Here is a 16679-nt window from a genome sequence, read left to right on the forward strand (position 1 = left end):
TTAAATCTCTGCATTAAAGGATTTTGGTTTTGGTGAGCAAAAAGACAGTCCTTGACCTGAATTTTCATTTCTTTTATTCCCACATTCAATGTTTTAAGTACGCTACTTCTTACCGATACTTCAGAAAATAAACATTCTCTGAAAAAAGCTGAAAATGGCTTTTCCATGTTCCTGTTCTGGAATTTCATGGAGTCTCGCCACTCTTTGAAAGCACACACAATTCTAAAAATCGCCGGTTCTGCAGCTCACAAGCAGAAGGCTCTGGAACTAATTTCTTCAGAGTGGTTATGCAGTGTGCTATGATAAAGGAAGCAGGTGGTCCCTCCTGCTGTTCCTCTCGACCCTCTCGCCATTGATAGTGCCATTTACGGCGTGCGCGCGCACGCGCGCACACACACACACACACACACACACACACACACACACACGGCGAACGAACGTTACAGCTATTCACTAGGACTCCATTCACAGCAGATGGGCTAAGCCCTCTGCAGTGGAAGTGTCGTGCCTGTGGCAGAAGCACAGGTGCAAAGCCAGCGTCTGCACGTGCGGGGAGCACTGAGGACCTTCACGACAGCAGCAGAGCCCAGCAGCCGGCTGGGAGAGATCACAGCTGGTGCGGGGCATAGGACTCACTCAGAATCTCTCGGAATAAAGCTCTAATTGTGTTTCTCAGAAACTGCTGAATCTGTCATTCTTTCTTAGCCAGGGATTCTTGGATTCAGCCTTGCAGACCGGGGATGGCAGGGACCTCCTACACAAAATGCCACTCTTGTCCCCTCAGAGCCACATAAAGATTGGATGCTCTCATATACGGCTAACAGCACTCAAGTTTAAAGCCCAGTGAAATAAGACCCCATTTAGAAGGCACTTAAAGGCAAGCATTTAAATTGGTTATTTCTGCCAGAGAACCTTATGATGTTAAGTGTTTAAATCTGAATACCACACCAGTCACCAGAATCAGAATCACACCAAAGCAACAGAAAAGTCTACATTCACTGACCCAATTGTGTACCTTTATTTCCAAGCGTCTATGAGCCCTTTTAAAATAAGGTGATACCACAGGTCCTACAGTAATCTACGCTTTTCCCTCCTTCCCTCCTCATGCATATCAAGGGCAAGATGACACTGTCTGTCTGTCTATCTACCTATCTATGTAATCTAAATTCCATCCTCGCTACAGTCCGACCGCTACGCTGGCCCCATTTCAGAATTGCGGCACTCAACACGGTAACACAGCACTGCCGTCCACAATTCTGCCAGGTGCTCCGATCCTCTCGAGGAGCCAACAGAACTGATTTCTATTTTCACGCTCAAAATAAGCCCAATTTAGAAAGGCTGGCTCCATTCCTTCCTGACGATCCTTCCAGGCGACTGTGCTGTGGGGACCATGCCCCGGCAACCCAGCCGTGTACTCGATCATTAAAGCATCCTTTCACTCAAGCGTCCTGGATGAAGCACTCCATTCAAGCCCATGACACTGGATTTCTCATTTTCTCAACATAAAGAACCTTACTGTACAGAAAACACAGCAGCCATTTTAAGAACCAAAACATGCCACGATGGCATGAGAAGGCGTCACCGCCCTGGAGACGCTTCTCCTGGCCGCGGTGCAGGGCTGCAGCCTCTGCTCAAAAGACACCACGCCGTCTGCACCCAGGCACGCTGCAGACTGCGTCCACTTGGCAGCCACTCCGGGTTTGGCAAAAAACAGACGCCCAATCACGTTCCCCAAGCATTCACCCACCACAAAGGCCACCCCCGAGAGTCTTCTTAGCAAACCCAAATCCAAAATTCACCTACCTCGGACGGGGATGTCCGTCCTCAGCCCAGACTGCGGAGGGAAGCTCTCTGTGCTCACCAGGGTCCCCCACTTGCTGTTGTGGTTCGATGGAAGCTTCCTGCCAAGAACAGCACAGTGACACACCAAGTCATCCAACTGCCTTCTTTAAGACATCTATTATTATGAACCCCCTCATTGTGGGTTTGCCCTGTGGGCCCGCACCACGAAGGCAATGACGCAGCCTGCTGGCTCGTACTGCCACTCGGCCACGGGGCTGGCAAGCTCAGCTCTCCAAACCGGTCTATCAAAACAAATGAACTAGACCGTAGGTCTGCTTCTGTTCTGAGCAGGTAGCAGAAGGCCTATGTGAGGACTGTAGAGCCATGGGACACAACTGGCCAAGTAGAAACAAAAACAAAGACCAACCCACATACAGCCGGTTACAACGTACTATGGCAAAGCCTCCAGTGCTAGGACTTGTCAGAGTCTGGGATTGTCCTCTCCTGAGTGAGCACGCATGCAATTCTCAGAGGTCACGCTGTGCGGGCCACGGGCCGGGACACAGCCACGAGAGAAAGCCACAGGTGCAGCATCTGCAGGCCTGTCAGCACCAGGACGCCATGAAGAAACAGGCAGCACTCCTTCCATGCACATACTGACTATCCCGTCCTAAACCCGCTACTGGTTCTTTTGAAAAGAAACCACGTTTCTGGCCGTAAGCAATTTCTTTGAAACATATAAAGGCAGGTTTAAGAGGCAGAACAGGCAGAGAGAGGGAGGGTGAATGTGGCAATCGACTCTGAGTATGGCTATGAATACCGTGCTTTTCTAAAAGAAAGCTTAAAGTCAACTTTTACCGCCAGAACTGTTAAACCTTATAAAACATGCAACGGTTTAATGCATTGCATGTTAAATTACATTTACCCTGGAGCAATCTCTATATATTAAAAAAAAAAAACCAACTGAAAACTGAAAAGAACAAACTCTAAAAACTGTAAATGGCCTCAAGGTTTGAAGACTGGCTATCATACACTGTCTTTACATAAAGTACCCCTCCCTTTCCATTTCGGAGGAGAACCTGCCATTTTGCAGAGCTCCCTGCAAATTCTTCACGTGGTGCTAAGGTCGGGGCACGCTACTCATGGGGAAAAAGAGCTGAAGCAAGAATGAGACCAAGGCTGGGGACCCGACATGTGCATGCAAAGATGGCACTTAAACGGTCACGAATGTCTCGATCTGTCCCCACGTCCCTTTCACACAAGCTGACGCCAAAAGAGCTGGAGCACGTGCATGGTCAAACAGCTGGACACGAGTCACACGGAATCGGGCCCCTGTATTCTGGGGGGCCTCCTCTCGGTGCAGTAAGACAGCAGGCGGGGGGCAGCTGTGTCCTTGCTTGCGGCACCAGGCTCACCTGCATGTAGAGGTCTGTGGATGGCGATGACCGGGACCTTCCGTGAATGTACTGCGGCCTCTCGTGTTGCTCCAGACCCGCGTCCAAGATGTCGTCGGCTGAGTGATACCTCCCGGAACTCCTGGCTTCTAGAGCTGTCCTCTGTTCCCTCCAAGAGGCCTGATACTCAGCAAAGGTCCCAAGTCTCTGAGGTGGTTCCAGTTTTCCCCCCTTCCCCGCTTTTCTGTGCCCGCTGGGGTTCCCTCCAAAGGACGTCGTGCGGGCCCTCTTCTGGAACCAAGGCTCTGCACCCTCGTACCCACGGCCTGCTGTCTGCGGCCTCTCCAGCCTCTCCTTCGGGAACCCCCAGAGTGCCTGCCTCTGCCCAGGTCTCTGGTGAATGGGTTTGCTGGTTTCCTCAAAGAACTTCCACCTGTCGGCGAACGTGCCCATGGTGTCCTCGGACGTCCCCGGGTGCTGGGGAGGGCGCTCATCTCCCGAGAGTCCCACCTCGTTCATTTTCTCTGGTTCGGAGTAGGATTTCAGTTTCTGCTCCAGCGTGAACCGTCTGCGGCCTCCGATGCGGGGCACGTGCGGCACGCCCGCTCCGGGCGGGGGCGGCTTGGCCAGGCCCCCCTCCCAGACGAGGGGGACGGTGTCCAGATCCGCGCCGTGCTCCTCAGCCCGGTGCTCCGGTGACCCTGCGTAATGATCCACTGGGCTGGGGTCCAAGTCACGGCGCTTAAACGACGTGGCCCTCAGGACGCGGGCCTGGGCCTCCTTCACGTGCTCTCTGTAGGTGCCCGGGAAGGACCCTTCTGAGGTGGCGCCGGTGGCATCTCCGCGCTCCGCTCTCCAGCCGCTGGCCTCTTCCGCGGCTCCCCCCGTTCCAGGCAGCGTCACCGTGCTTTTGCTCTTCTGCAGCTTGGCTCGCCGCATCTGGATCTCGTTCCTCAGGGTGGTGGCGAACCGGTCGCTCCTCCGCGTCGGTTTGCCCACCTGGGCGTCAAATGGCGGCGGCCTCTCTGGGCCCGCATCCTGGCCATTGTCAGGCCGGCGCGTCCCCTCCCGGGTCAGCGAGTGCAGCATCGGCGTCTTCTGACGCGAGATTTTGCTGTTTTCTCCGTCGGCCCACGTGAAACCATCTGAAGTGTTCTTCGGACCGGCCCTGTCCACGCGGCTGGCTCTTGGTGGCTCCTCACTTCCTGCGGAGCGGCCCTCTGCTGCTCGGTCCGCCGGGTCACCCCTGTCTCTCTCGTGGGGGTCCGGGGCTGCCTCGTGCTGCGGCAGGGAACACCGGGCTTTCTGGCCCACCGGGTGTGGGGGAGGGTATTCGTGGGCGCCCCGGGCCACGTCAGGCGGCCAGGATTCCTCGTGGAGCGGCGGCGCCTGTCTGCTGGTCACACAGTAGTAGCGGCTCTGCCCACCGCTGTCCCCCTTCTGGCTGGCGGCGCCGGGCCACCTGACCTGAGGGGGGCCGTCGTCCGGGCCACGGTCAGCAGAAGGCTCCTGGCGGCCCCCCGGGACGGCCACGCGGGGCTGCTCCCTCAGCGACGTGGCGGCCCCGGGGCCCTGGTGCGAGAAGGGGCTCTCGTCACTGTACTGGCGTGGGTGCTGGCAGCCGGAGGAAGACTGCGGGAAGCGCACGTCCGTGCTGGACAGAGAGGCCTGCAGCCGCCCAGGGGCGCCTGGCAGGCCGCCTGCCCTGGGGTCGGAGGGCAGCACCCCGCCGTCCAGGGGGACATCCGGTGCACAGCCCGAGCTCCCGGCTCTTCTCCCGCTGCTGGGACGCACCAGCCTCCACTGCTGATCGGCGGCGTCTGGTCTCCAGTCGCTGCGGGGCTGGGCGCGGGTCAGGCCTGGGAAGTGCTGCACGTTGCCTGCCTCTGAGAACGGAGGGCCCTGGGCCTTCTCGTGGCTCTTGGTGGCCGCGAAGCTGTCACTGCGGAGAGGCGGAGGGGGCGGCGGAGGGGAGGAAGGTGCTTTTTTCTTATCAGGGACATACCAGACAGGCCCAAAATTTGACCTCCCTGAGGTGGCCAGCTTGGCCTCAGGACTGTCCTCTGGCCTGGGGCTTCTGCTGCTGTCACAGGGGACCCGGGCTGGGAAATGCCCGAGCCTCTCCTCCAGGCCCTGAGGATCGCTGGCAGCCTGGCCCTGCCGGCTGCTGCCTGGCCTGGAGGCCTCCCACAGGCCCACTTTGTAGAGGATGTTCTCCGCAGAGGAGGCATCGGCCTTGGGCAAGGTGTGGTCAGGCGTGCTGGAGCTGGTGGAGAAGGAGCCGTAAGCCGAGTCCCGTTTGCTCTGGCCGCCCAGGTGGTCGATGCTGCTGTTGGACTTGGTGGCAGAGAGGCGTCCTGAGGGGTAGGGCTGCGAAGGCTGGTCCAGGCTGTCGACGCTCCCAAGTGAGCTAAAATGGCCCGAGGTACGCTGCAGATTCGTGTGCTCCCACGTGCCCGACAGGTCATGAGACGAAGAGCTAGGAAGGAAGGACCACAGGGAAGAGTCTGCTTTAGAAGCAAGTAACAACAGCACAGTGAATGCAGCTGGCCCTGCACAGAAACATCCTCCCAGAACAGGGTCACAGGACCTGACACGGGACCTTTGCACAGCATTTTATTTTCTATTTTTAAAAGATTTTATTTATTTCTTTGACAGAGAAAGAGAGAGAGTGTGCATGCAGGGGGGATGGCAGGCAGGAGAGGGGAGAAGCAGGCTCCCCACTGAGCAGAAAGCCTGAGACGAGACTCGATCCCAGGACCCCGGGATCATGACCTGACCCGCAGGCAGACGCTTAACAGACTGAGCCAGCCAGGTGTCCCAGCACGGCATTTTATTTATTTATTTATTTTCTATTTTTATTTTTTTAAAGATTTTATTTATATATTTGACAGAGAGAGAGACAGCCAGCGAGAGAGGGAACACAAGCAGGGGGAGTGGGAGAGGAAAAAGCAGGCTCCCAGTGGAGGAGCCTGATGCGGGGCTCGATCCCAGAACGCCGGGATCACGCCCTGAGCCGAAGGCACACACTTAACGACTGCACCACCCAGGCGCCCCTCAGCACAGCATTTTAAAGAGCAACTCTGACAAAAGGCTGAAAGGACCCAGCCCGACCCACTTGATGCTCTTTTCCCAAATAGAGGCCCCCACATGCTAGCTGTACAACTCCCGCCCTCAGGGTCGCCAAAGTCCACAGCAGTCACCAGCAGGAAATGCCTATGTGAAGGCTTTCATCCTCTGTCACTAAGTATGGTGGTTGGCAGACCACAGCCTGTGAGAACATGTGTCAGACAGCTAAATGGTTGGGGGGACATGGATCAAAAGACCATTTTGTGACCTATGAAAATGACAAGAAATTCAAATCTCACTGCTCACAGATAAAGTGTGATTAGAACCCAGTCCTGGCCATTCATGTACACACCACTTGTAACGGCTCCTGAGCTGGGGTCTTGCAACAGACACGGGCCCATGGGGCCCAAAATATTTCTACGTGGCCCTTTACAGAGCAGGTCTGTGGACCTCGGGGTTGAACGTATGAACGGGTTTTGTTTGGATGACTAACACAGAAGAAGAAACCAAACGACAACAATTTTCACATGAAAAGGGGAAGTCCAGGGACGCCTGGGTGGCTCAGTCGGTGAAGCGTCTGCCTTCAGCTCAGCTCATGATCGCAGGTCCTCGGACTGAGTCCTGCATCAGGCTCCCTGCTCAGTGGGGAGTCTGCTTCTCCCTCTGCCTGCCCTTCCCCCTGCTTGTGCGCGCTCGTTCTTTCTCCGACAAATACATAAATAAAACCTAAACCATAATAAATAAACAAACAAATACATAAATAAAAAGGGAAGTCCAGGGATAATGTGACTTTTCTACATCTAGATATTACACTAGCAATAGCTCCTTTCACCTCTCAGTCGATGCAATTAGTGATGGAGAACTCCAGCGACAGGCTTTCTCAGCAAAAGCAAACACTGCTGGGCGCAGGGGACTAATTATGCCTGACAGTTCATCGGAGCTCTACCTGAATGCCAAAATACAGGTCCGTAAGCAGGACGGGGTCTCAGACGAGGAAATGCCAAATCAGGTCTGTTGCTGTAAGCTGGGTGATAACGTTCATTAAGGAATGCATTAGCCTACGAGGCAGGAATAGCTACACAGGAGGCTAACGGCTCTCGATGGCTAAGTTCTTTATCCAGGCACGTTGAAAATGCTTTCATTAAAGCCCAACAAAGCTGGAACCTTCATGCTTCAAGGTAAAACACAAAAAAACAAAACCTACTACCCACAACTGTTGCTACTTCAGGTCTGGGGAGAACCAGGAGGAGAAAGAAAACTGTGTCACCAGAACAAGGAGAATGAACTGGCTAAATCACTCTTAAAAGAAAAAAAAAAAAAAAAAAAAGGACAAATGGAAACACAGGGGAAAGGATTATACCTATATGCTCTGAAGGTCTCATGGCCGCTGGGGACAGTGAAATTTTCCTGAAGGTAGGGGACTCTTTGGGTTTTATACCCTTCCCTGTAAGGACACAGCAGGTGCCCTTCTCAGAAATGGAAATGATGTATCCACGGGCTCTTAAGTCCAAGCAGATAGAAATAACGCTAAGTACTGTTTCCACACAGATGTGGGCAGCATATGTGTTTCTTTAATCAAGAAACCATCAAATGGGCTTAATGGAAATCCTATTACATTAAGTCACTTCAATAATGAAATAAAAGGCCCACTTTTCAGTTAAGATTTAGTACTTGGCTGAGAGTCTATGGTTTCTCAAAAACACCCTGGACTGCAAATACCACCACCTCTTGTCACTTTACACAGGTAATGTACTTGAGATATATTTCCTTCCTAAAAGTATTTCATAATTTTACAGCAGACCAGTATTTACTAACAATCAGAAATAGATTTCGAAGGGCACGTGGGTGGCTCAGCTGATTCAGCATCCAACTCTTGGTTTCAGCTCAGGTTGTGATCTCAGGGTCCTGGGATTGGCCCCTAGTCAGGCTCTGTGCTCGACGTGGAGCGTGCCTGAGATCTCTCTCTCCTTCTGCCCACTCCCCCGACGCGTGCACATGTGCACGCTTTCTCTAATAGATAAATCTTTTTTTAAAAAATTGATTTTGAGATGGTTACGTTACTTCCATACACACAGGCACAAACGCACTTACAGAACAGATATGCGCACACACAAACACATACGTTCAAGTGTGCACACACACACGCGCGTTCACACATCTGCACACACTATAAATGTGCTGACACCTGCACATACAGATACACGCTCACACATGCCTAAACCCACACTACTTGTTGCCACCGTCATCCTTTTAATAGGAGACTTGCAAGGACATTGGCCAGTGACCCAAGGTGTTGTATGACTAGCAGAAGCCTCCTCAAGCCAACACCGCTGTGCAGCCGCCACACACCTGCCTGACACATTAGCACTACTGACCCTGAAATGTGGACGCCAGGTCAACCAGAACTCCCCGTCCTTCCACTGACCTACAACTCCCACCATCTTGGTCTCACGCTCAGCGGGGAACCACCACCAGGCCCTCAAGGCTGGATGCCACATTGGCATGTGGGCTGTGAAACCCCGCTTCCTTTACACCCCTGCCACAGGAGAGCCCTGGGGTCACGGAGAGGGTGCTCACGCTTGACACAACTGTCTGGGAGCCTCTGAAATACCCTTGCCAAACCCGTAAGTAGCTCGTGCCTTCCAATCGACGCATAAACATCTCAAAAGAAGGGTGGTGGCTGTGGGCACGCGGGTGGCCGGGTAGCTGTCCCACTGAGGTCAGAACCACCAACTGGGCTGGCCCGAAGGCACTCAGCCCAAGAAACGAAGTCCCCAGGCTCCTGATTTATTAAGCAACACGATGAGAAACCACACTTGTTCATCCCTGCTCTTGGTATGCCAGTTTTTGTTTCCACCTACTCTGAAAAATTTAGCGAGTTTTACCGGTGATGCTGTGTGAGTGGCTTTTCCTCATCAGAAGAACAAAATCACTCTGAAGTAGAGAAAGGCGCTATCGTGGCAGGGCTGGGAAGTTACGAACACGGTCGAACACGGGCCACCCCGGCGGGAAACCAGTGCCTACCTCGCGTGGTGTCGGCCGTGCCAAGAAGGGCAGGCGCTGGCGGAGGGGAACGGCGATGCTGACGTCTCGGGGTGGCTATCGGAGAACTTGGTGGCATGCCAGGAGTGAGGCCTCCAGCTCACCTCATTCTTCCTGAAAAAGAATGCAGACGACTCAGGGACTTCAAACAAAGCACAACTCCGTGCCAAGACAGGAGCGCAGTGTGGAAATACGTCATGGCGACTTCTGCGTGACTTAGAGCACCGCTTCCAGGTGCTTCCCACTGCATCTGCACAGGAACACTGTTCTTAAAATTTTTATGAATGCAGAACTCACCCTAATGCAGAGCGAGAATCACAGGCTGCAACGTGTGAATTAACCCTTAATTGCAAAGAATACATTTTCCTCAAAATTTATTCGCAATAGTAAATAAATCTTGTCACGCCCTCAGCCACCCAGGAGGACCCCAGGCAGACTCAGTTCTGTCTTTCTTGTTTCAGCACAGCTGTGCACGCAGCCCTCGGCCACCTTGCGGAAAAGAGAACGCACTGGAGAGCAGCTCAGTGAGGGCCCAGCTCAGCTGGGTCACATAGAGTTGACACTGTGTCTACTGACTCACCTAACTAAGTAAACACAGACATCTTGACATGGACTAAGACTAGTAGACATGAACTCCTTCCTCTGAGCCTCTCGGACTGTCTGCCAGCGCAGTGAAGGGTCCTCATTATGGGCACATGATGCCCTGAACCAAGAGGCTGTGCCCCACTCCTGCCAGGGCATCTGAATGTTGTATGCAGCACCTCCCTGGGCTGCTACGCCACAGTCCCCATACCCCACGGGGGGCTTATCAGTCTTCTGGCTGCATTGCCTGGGTGTGAGAAGGGAACTTTAGTCAGAAATCCGTAGAGCTGCCATGAAAATGTAACAGAGCCTCCAGGAGAAGGCTGCCGTGGGAGGAGGAGACCCACCCATGCTTGGTTCTCCCAGTCTCCGCTTCTCCAATGTGGGACAGAACTGGCTCGCTCCGGACAGCTTACAGCCCCATCAAGAACACAGAAAGAGGGGCGCCTGGGTGGCTCAGTTGTTAAGTGTCTGCCGTCGGCTCAGGTCATGATCCCAGCACTCTGGGATCGACCCTGCATTGGGCTCCCTGCTCAGCGGGAAGCTTGCTTCTCCCTCTCCCCCTGCTTGTATTCCCTCTCTTGCTGGCTGTCTCTCTCTCTGTCAAATAAATAAATAAAATCTTTAAAAAAAGCCACACAGAGGGGCGCCTGGGTAGCGCAGTCGTTAAGTGTCTGCCTTCGGCTCAGGGCGTGATCCCGGCGTTCTGGGATCGAGCCCCACATCGGGCTCCTCCGCTGGGAGCCTGCTTCTTCCTCTCCCACTCCCCCTGCTGTGTTCCCTCTCGCTGGCTGTCTCTCTGTCACACAAATAAATAAAATCTTAAAAAAAAAAAAAAAACCACACAGAAAGAGCTCAAAACGAGCCTCGATGGGTACTTGACAGAGAGCAAACATTCTTTCAAGCAGGCAAAAACATTCAAGGATATTACACGATAAAGAATATTAAAGAAATCTGAGGGGCACCCGGGTGGCTCAGTCAGTTAAGCGTCTGCGTTCAGTTCAGGTCATGATCTCAGGGTCCTGGGATCGAGTCCTGCTTCTCCCTCTGCCCCTTCCCCCAGCTCATGCTCTGTCTCTAATAAATAAAATCTTAAAAAAAAAGAAAAAAAGAAATTTGAAAAGCATTTATAATATAAATCTCCTGACAACTCATAATTAATGAAGAAAAATATCTGAGTGGCAAAATGTGGAATGTGTTGACTTCAGGAATTTCCCCATGAACGAAAGCATAGAACAGGCAAATTCATCACAGCACAGAAGTAAAGGGACTGAAAACCCAACTGTACCTCATAGAGTTTCTCAGAATCCTCGTAAGAAAGGTTCTGGCCATGAGAATTTCATTTTCAGATGTCTTTTTCTGTGCTATCATATCCACAATGTCTTTCATCTTCCTTTATAGTTAATGAAGGGAAGAAACTATACGGAGAGCAGAGGCGAAGGGAAACAAATAAAAAAAAAGAGGCTAGGAAAGGAAAATGCTTCGTCTTTTGTGGTAACATGTTTCAACCCTGCAACTGGCAACACTGGGGTACAGGCTGGCTTACTGGGAGAGCAGTGTTCCAAGTGTAAACATGTTTCCTCCTTTTAAAAAAGATAATACACACAGATGCACATCTATTTCAAGACGACATAGTCAACAAGTACACTATGAATTAAGGGCTTTGGAAAAAAAAAAAAAAGAGCAGGGCGCTTGGGTGGCTCAGTCGGTAAAGCGTCTGCCTTCGGCTCAGGTCATGATCTCAGGGTCCTGGGATCGAGTCCTGCATCGGGCTCCCTGCTCAGCAGGGAGTCAGCTTCTCCCTCTGCCTCTGCCCCTCTTCCCTGCTCATGTGCAGTCTCCCTCAAATAAATAAAATCTTTAAAAAAATTAAAAATTAAAAAAAAAACAACAAACGGTAACGCAGTGACAAGGTTATAGCTGTAAGCTATAAACGAGGATCCCACGGCCACTGGGCACAGTGATGTTTTCCTAGAATGTATGAGCTTTCGCCAGGTCCTCTGAACCTCCTAGTGCATAATAAATGTACTTGGCAAGGTTCCAGCTCCTTTGTGTTTGTCAGCCCCTCTGGTTGCCTGAAACGCCTGGATTCGTGTTGATGAGGGAGAGGAGGACGCGGGGCACCCGCGTGTTCGTCAGTCCCGACCATGTGAGGATGCTGGACAGGAGGGCTCTGGGGACCGAGCGCTCTGGCGCCACCTAGTGTGCACACACAGTCACTGTCCCTCTGGCTCCGTTTCACCCAGACCCAGCGGCAACAGAAACGGGAGCAGATTTAACAGCCTCATTTTCACTGGATCGTGGGGCTTCTTTTCACACAAGGCACACACTCGGGTGGCTTTTTTTTTTTAAATATTTTATTTATTTATTTGACAGACAGAGAGACAGCATAAGTAGGGGGAGCAGCAGGCAGAGGCAGAGGGAGAAGCTTGACTCCCTGCTGAGCAGGGAGCCCGATGCAGGACTCGATCCCAGGACCCTGAGATCATGACCTGAGCTGAAGGCAGACGCTTCACCGCCAGAGCCACCCAGGCGGCCCTCGGAGCACGAGACCCCAGTGAAGGCCTGGGTGAAAGCACCATGCCACCCTCGGTTCCTACTGCCGCACCCTTTCTGCTGGCAGGGCCGTGAGCACTGCAAGTGAGTAAACGCCCAGCCGGCATGCAGCTCACCACCGCCATGAATGCCTGTGCAGCTCACCCCAGAGATGCCCGAGGTCCTGCTTCTGTGCAGGGCGGCGTGCGCAGGGGTGCAGCAGACAAGGACCAGCAATGCCCCACACTGTGCATGGAGCCCCACAATCCCAGGACTACCGGAAATGGGGTTCGGCCCACAGTCATACTGTACTATGGTCATCCCAGCATATAGGGAAGAAATCCTTTCTATCCAAATGCATACTGACGTTTGGAATCCTTACAATGCATGCTTATTGTGGAAAATACGGAACACGGGGTGCATGGGTGGCTCAGTCGGTGAAGCATCTGCCTTTGGCTCAGGTCGTGATCCCAGGGTCCTGGGATAGAGCCCTGTGTGTCGGGCTCCCTGCTCAGTGGGGAGTCAGCTTCTCTCTCTGCCCTTCCCTCTACTTGTGGTCTATCATTCCTTCTATCTCAAATAAATAAATTAAATCTTAAAAAAAAAAAAGAAGATACAGAACATTTTAAAATGAAGAAGCCACTAAGAAGAGAGAGGAAAGTAAGCCATGACCTAGAGATAACCACAAGTAACCTGTGTGCGTTTCCCCCCATCTGTTTCTAGACAATCTCGATAATCCTGCAGACGTGGCAGGTCCATTTCCTTCTGTAGCCCACCTGCTTCTGTGAGCATTCCCCCATGCCACCGCTGTCCCTCTTCCAAAATGTAATCTCTCATCGGTGCTTAATGTTCCTTTCATATAAATATCGAAAAGCCACAGTATTGACTATGAACATTTTCTGGTACTCCAGATAAAATTATTCATCCTAATGAGGGTCCCCCTGAAGCCTTTCCCACAAATTATGCACCAAGATTAATCAAAAGTTACGTTAATTTTTAAAGTAATTTTATATGCTAGGTAGTGTTTGGGGGAGTTTTGGAAGGACAGGGTTTAGACTACAAATACGAAAAATACAGGCGATCACTGAAAATTAAGAACAAATCTAGACATCGGAAATCCTTCTAAAAAAGGAATTACTAAAATAAATGCTTCAATAAAATGTTTATCATTCTCATAAAGAACAGAATCCCTTCCTCCCCCTGCCACAAACGTCACATAAGTGCTGGTTATTTTCATAACCTTTTAGAATGAAGCCAACGGGCACTGCCTCACAAGAGAAACAGAGTGTGTGCTTGGTCACTACGGGCTCCATCGGCCTGACGGGACCAGACCCGCCGGCTGGGAGGCCAGGGGCCCTGGCTCTGGGTGCACACTGTGATGGGCGTGTGGGCTTTCAGGCAACATGGGGTTGGGGAAGACTCATGGGGTGGGGGGGAATCAACAGTCATGCGTTGGGAGTATCTCAGAGAAAAGAGTCAGGGGGCCTGAAGTGGGAAAAGGCCTGGATTTGGAGAAAGGCTGGGCTGGACTGTAAAAATGGTCCTCAGGGAGCCCTCAAGTGCATGGGACAAGCCCTGTGCAGAGGGCCCCTAGAATTCAAGGAGGGGAGGAGGTACAGGCCAGTCGGGGGTAAGGAGTCTGTGCTAGAGAGGGCAAGTGCAAGCAACCTTCTTATTCCTCCCAAAGGACCAAAGGAAAGAGAGAAAAGGTACCACTCTGCAAACACAAAATGAACCTCGCTCTGACCTTGCCACTTTGTTCCTGCCAAGCCTAGGGAGGACTATGTCCTGACCAGCCTCGCCCTCTGCTCATCTATCTACCTCCTGCCAGATCTCCCTGCAACTCTGCTCTGGACAGCTCTTGCTCTCACTCCAGGGTCTTCAACTGCTCCCAGCTGCCACAGAAGGAAGCCCAAGCTCCCACGTTCTCAGGCATCTAGCCAAGCTGTTGTTTGGAGGGCGCCCCTGGGCCAGCAGCACGGGCATCAGCTGGGCAGAGCCGCGGGCGGGCTTATGTGTTGCAGGCACGTGCCTTCCTGGCACGTTCAGATGCCAACCCAGGTCCTGCACTCTCTGCCTCCAGCGACCTCCCCCTGCACGCCTTTGGCTTGCATCCCCTCTGCCGCTGTCTTTAGGAGGCTCTGGTACCGCAGATGCAGGACCACATTTGCGGCTCAGCCCTGGCTCAGCCTTCGCAGGACAGTTCAACGGCCTACCCTCAAGAAAGACTCTGCTGAGAGCTGCTTCCGTTCCTCTTGACATCTGTTGGCTCAGCACTTGTCAGAGCAGTCCCCGTGCACACGTACGAGCACGCTCAGCAGCCACCTAGCTCCCGAGGGGTGTGACCTTCACCATTTGCCTGCAGTGCTTCTAACACGTTACATGAACGTACGCAGTACTCGAGACACGGCACACGGTTCCTTTCCCGGGCAGCGGCGAGATGACACACCGCTGTGGACGGGGATGCCATGCTGGCTTCAATCTACAGTCCTTCGGGACAAGGGTCAGACAGCTCCTGCTTTTATACATGACGACAATTCAGATAAAAATCCCCTAACGGCCTAAGTAGCTGAAACAGATACAAGACAGCAAAGCTGCACTTTGAACAGATGCCAGGCTGAGACGCAGTATTCCCACAGGATGAAAGCACCAGGGCTCCCGTCCACGAGGCCGGGGCAGCCCGCACCCCTCCCCTAGCAAGGGCGAGGGCGCGTTTCTTATTTCAGCCTGTGGAGATGCCCCTGAGCGTGTCAGCTCAAAACACGATGTGGAAACGTCACATCAAGAACCCAGGCAGGGGGCGCCTGGGTGGCACAGCGGTTAAGCGTCTGCCTTCGGCTCAGGGCGTGATCCCGGCGTTGTGGGATCGAGCCCCACATCAGGCTCCTCTGCTATGAGCCTGCTTCTTCCTCTCCCACTCCCCCTGCTTGTGTTCCCTCTCTCGCTGGCTGTCTCTATCTCTGTCAACTAAATAAATAAAATCTTAAAAAAAAAAAAAAAAAAGAACCCAGGCAGAACTGGAACAGACGCAAATGATGGCTTTATCTTGTAACTTTTATCATCTTCATGTCAATAAACCTATTCATGTCAGAAAAAAGGAAAAAGAGGGGCGCCTGGGTGGCACAGCAGTTGGGCGTCTGCCTTCGGCACAGGGCGTGATCCCGGCGTTATGGGATCGAGCCCCACATCAGGCTCTTCTGCTATGAGCCTGCTTCTTCCTCTCCCACTCCCCCTGCTTGTGTTCCCTCTCTCGTTGGCTGTCTCTATTTCTGTCGAATAAATAAATAAAATCTTTAAAAAAAAAAAAAAGAAAAAAAGAAAAAAGGAAAAAGATAGACTATCTCACCCGAGTTCACAGTGCATATCCCCACTGACGAACACGCGGGTACGTCCCCCTCAGTATTGTAAAAGGGCACCAACTCAACTTCCTGGTTACGTGTCAACAAAACGGATTTTTGGGCGAAGACACTCAAGACACTCAAATGTGCAACCATTAATAAAAGTAATTATAAATAGCTCTAAGGATTAGCAACAGGGCTGGTAAGTCATATATAGAAGAAACGAAGATAAGTAAGACGTTCTCTGCAGGTCTTAACATACTACAAACTTTCATCGATGTTTTCACGCTAAGTTTTATAAACACCACTTACATGCTTTACAACGAAAAAAATCTTAACTTTTCACCACTTTCTACTTCACTGAGAAGATGAAATGTTTCACATAACTGGAAATTCATCTGATCAAATGGCTCAAGCCGTAAATAAGCCTAAATTTGAATGAACAGAAGCAACTTTTCTCTTTTTCTCCTGATTTTACTCAATAAAAACAACAATGGAAAATAGCCCAAAGAAGTCAGGATGTCTGTCCAGTATAAATCTCTGGGTCTAGTCTGTTTAACAAGAAATAAGCATGTAGCAAATAGCCACGATCCCTGAAAATCTCAAAACAGAAACTTCTCCCCTGACACTTGAGCAAATGCCTACAGACCACCCACCCAAAGCACAGGATTTCAGGATACCTGCCAACATCCCCACTAAAGCACACAGCGTCTGCCAAAACACGCACAGTTTCTGTCCCAGGAAGAGCTCCTGGGAGGGGAAGGTAGGAGGGACACAACCTGCCGACATCCTAGCCATCCCTGTCCAGCCATTGCTGCATCGTTGCATGAAGCTGCTTTCGAGACCATCTGTGCTAATCAGTGTCAGGACTGCGTGCAGACCACCTGTTCAGGGACAGCTCCAAGGATCCAGGAGCAGAGGGGAGCACAGCACAATA

General features: G+C 52.0%; 1 protein-coding gene across 1 annotated transcript in view; it reads right to left on the reverse strand.

Annotated features, from left to right (window-relative positions):
- The window catches only part of SHROOM2 (shroom family member 2), a 137666-nt gene that overhangs the window by 50792 nt on the left and 70195 nt on the right, over positions 1–16679 (reverse strand). The window contains exons 3-6 of the mRNA XM_040634605.1: positions 9270–9401; positions 4737–5655; positions 3198–4685; positions 1804–1901 (exon numbers count right to left, since the gene is read on the reverse strand). Of these exons, the coding sequence (XP_040490539.1) occupies positions 1804–1901; positions 3198–4685; positions 4737–5655; positions 9270–9401 (2637 nt within the window). The remainder of the gene's footprint in view (positions 1–1803; positions 1902–3197; positions 4686–4736; positions 5656–9269; positions 9402–16679) is intronic.

This window comes from Ursus maritimus, assembly GCF_017311325.1.
Source record: "Ursus maritimus isolate PB19 chromosome X unlocalized genomic scaffold, ASM1731132v1 scaffold_X1, whole genome shotgun sequence".
NCBI classification, from domain to species: domain Eukaryota; kingdom Metazoa; phylum Chordata; class Mammalia; order Carnivora; family Ursidae; genus Ursus; species Ursus maritimus.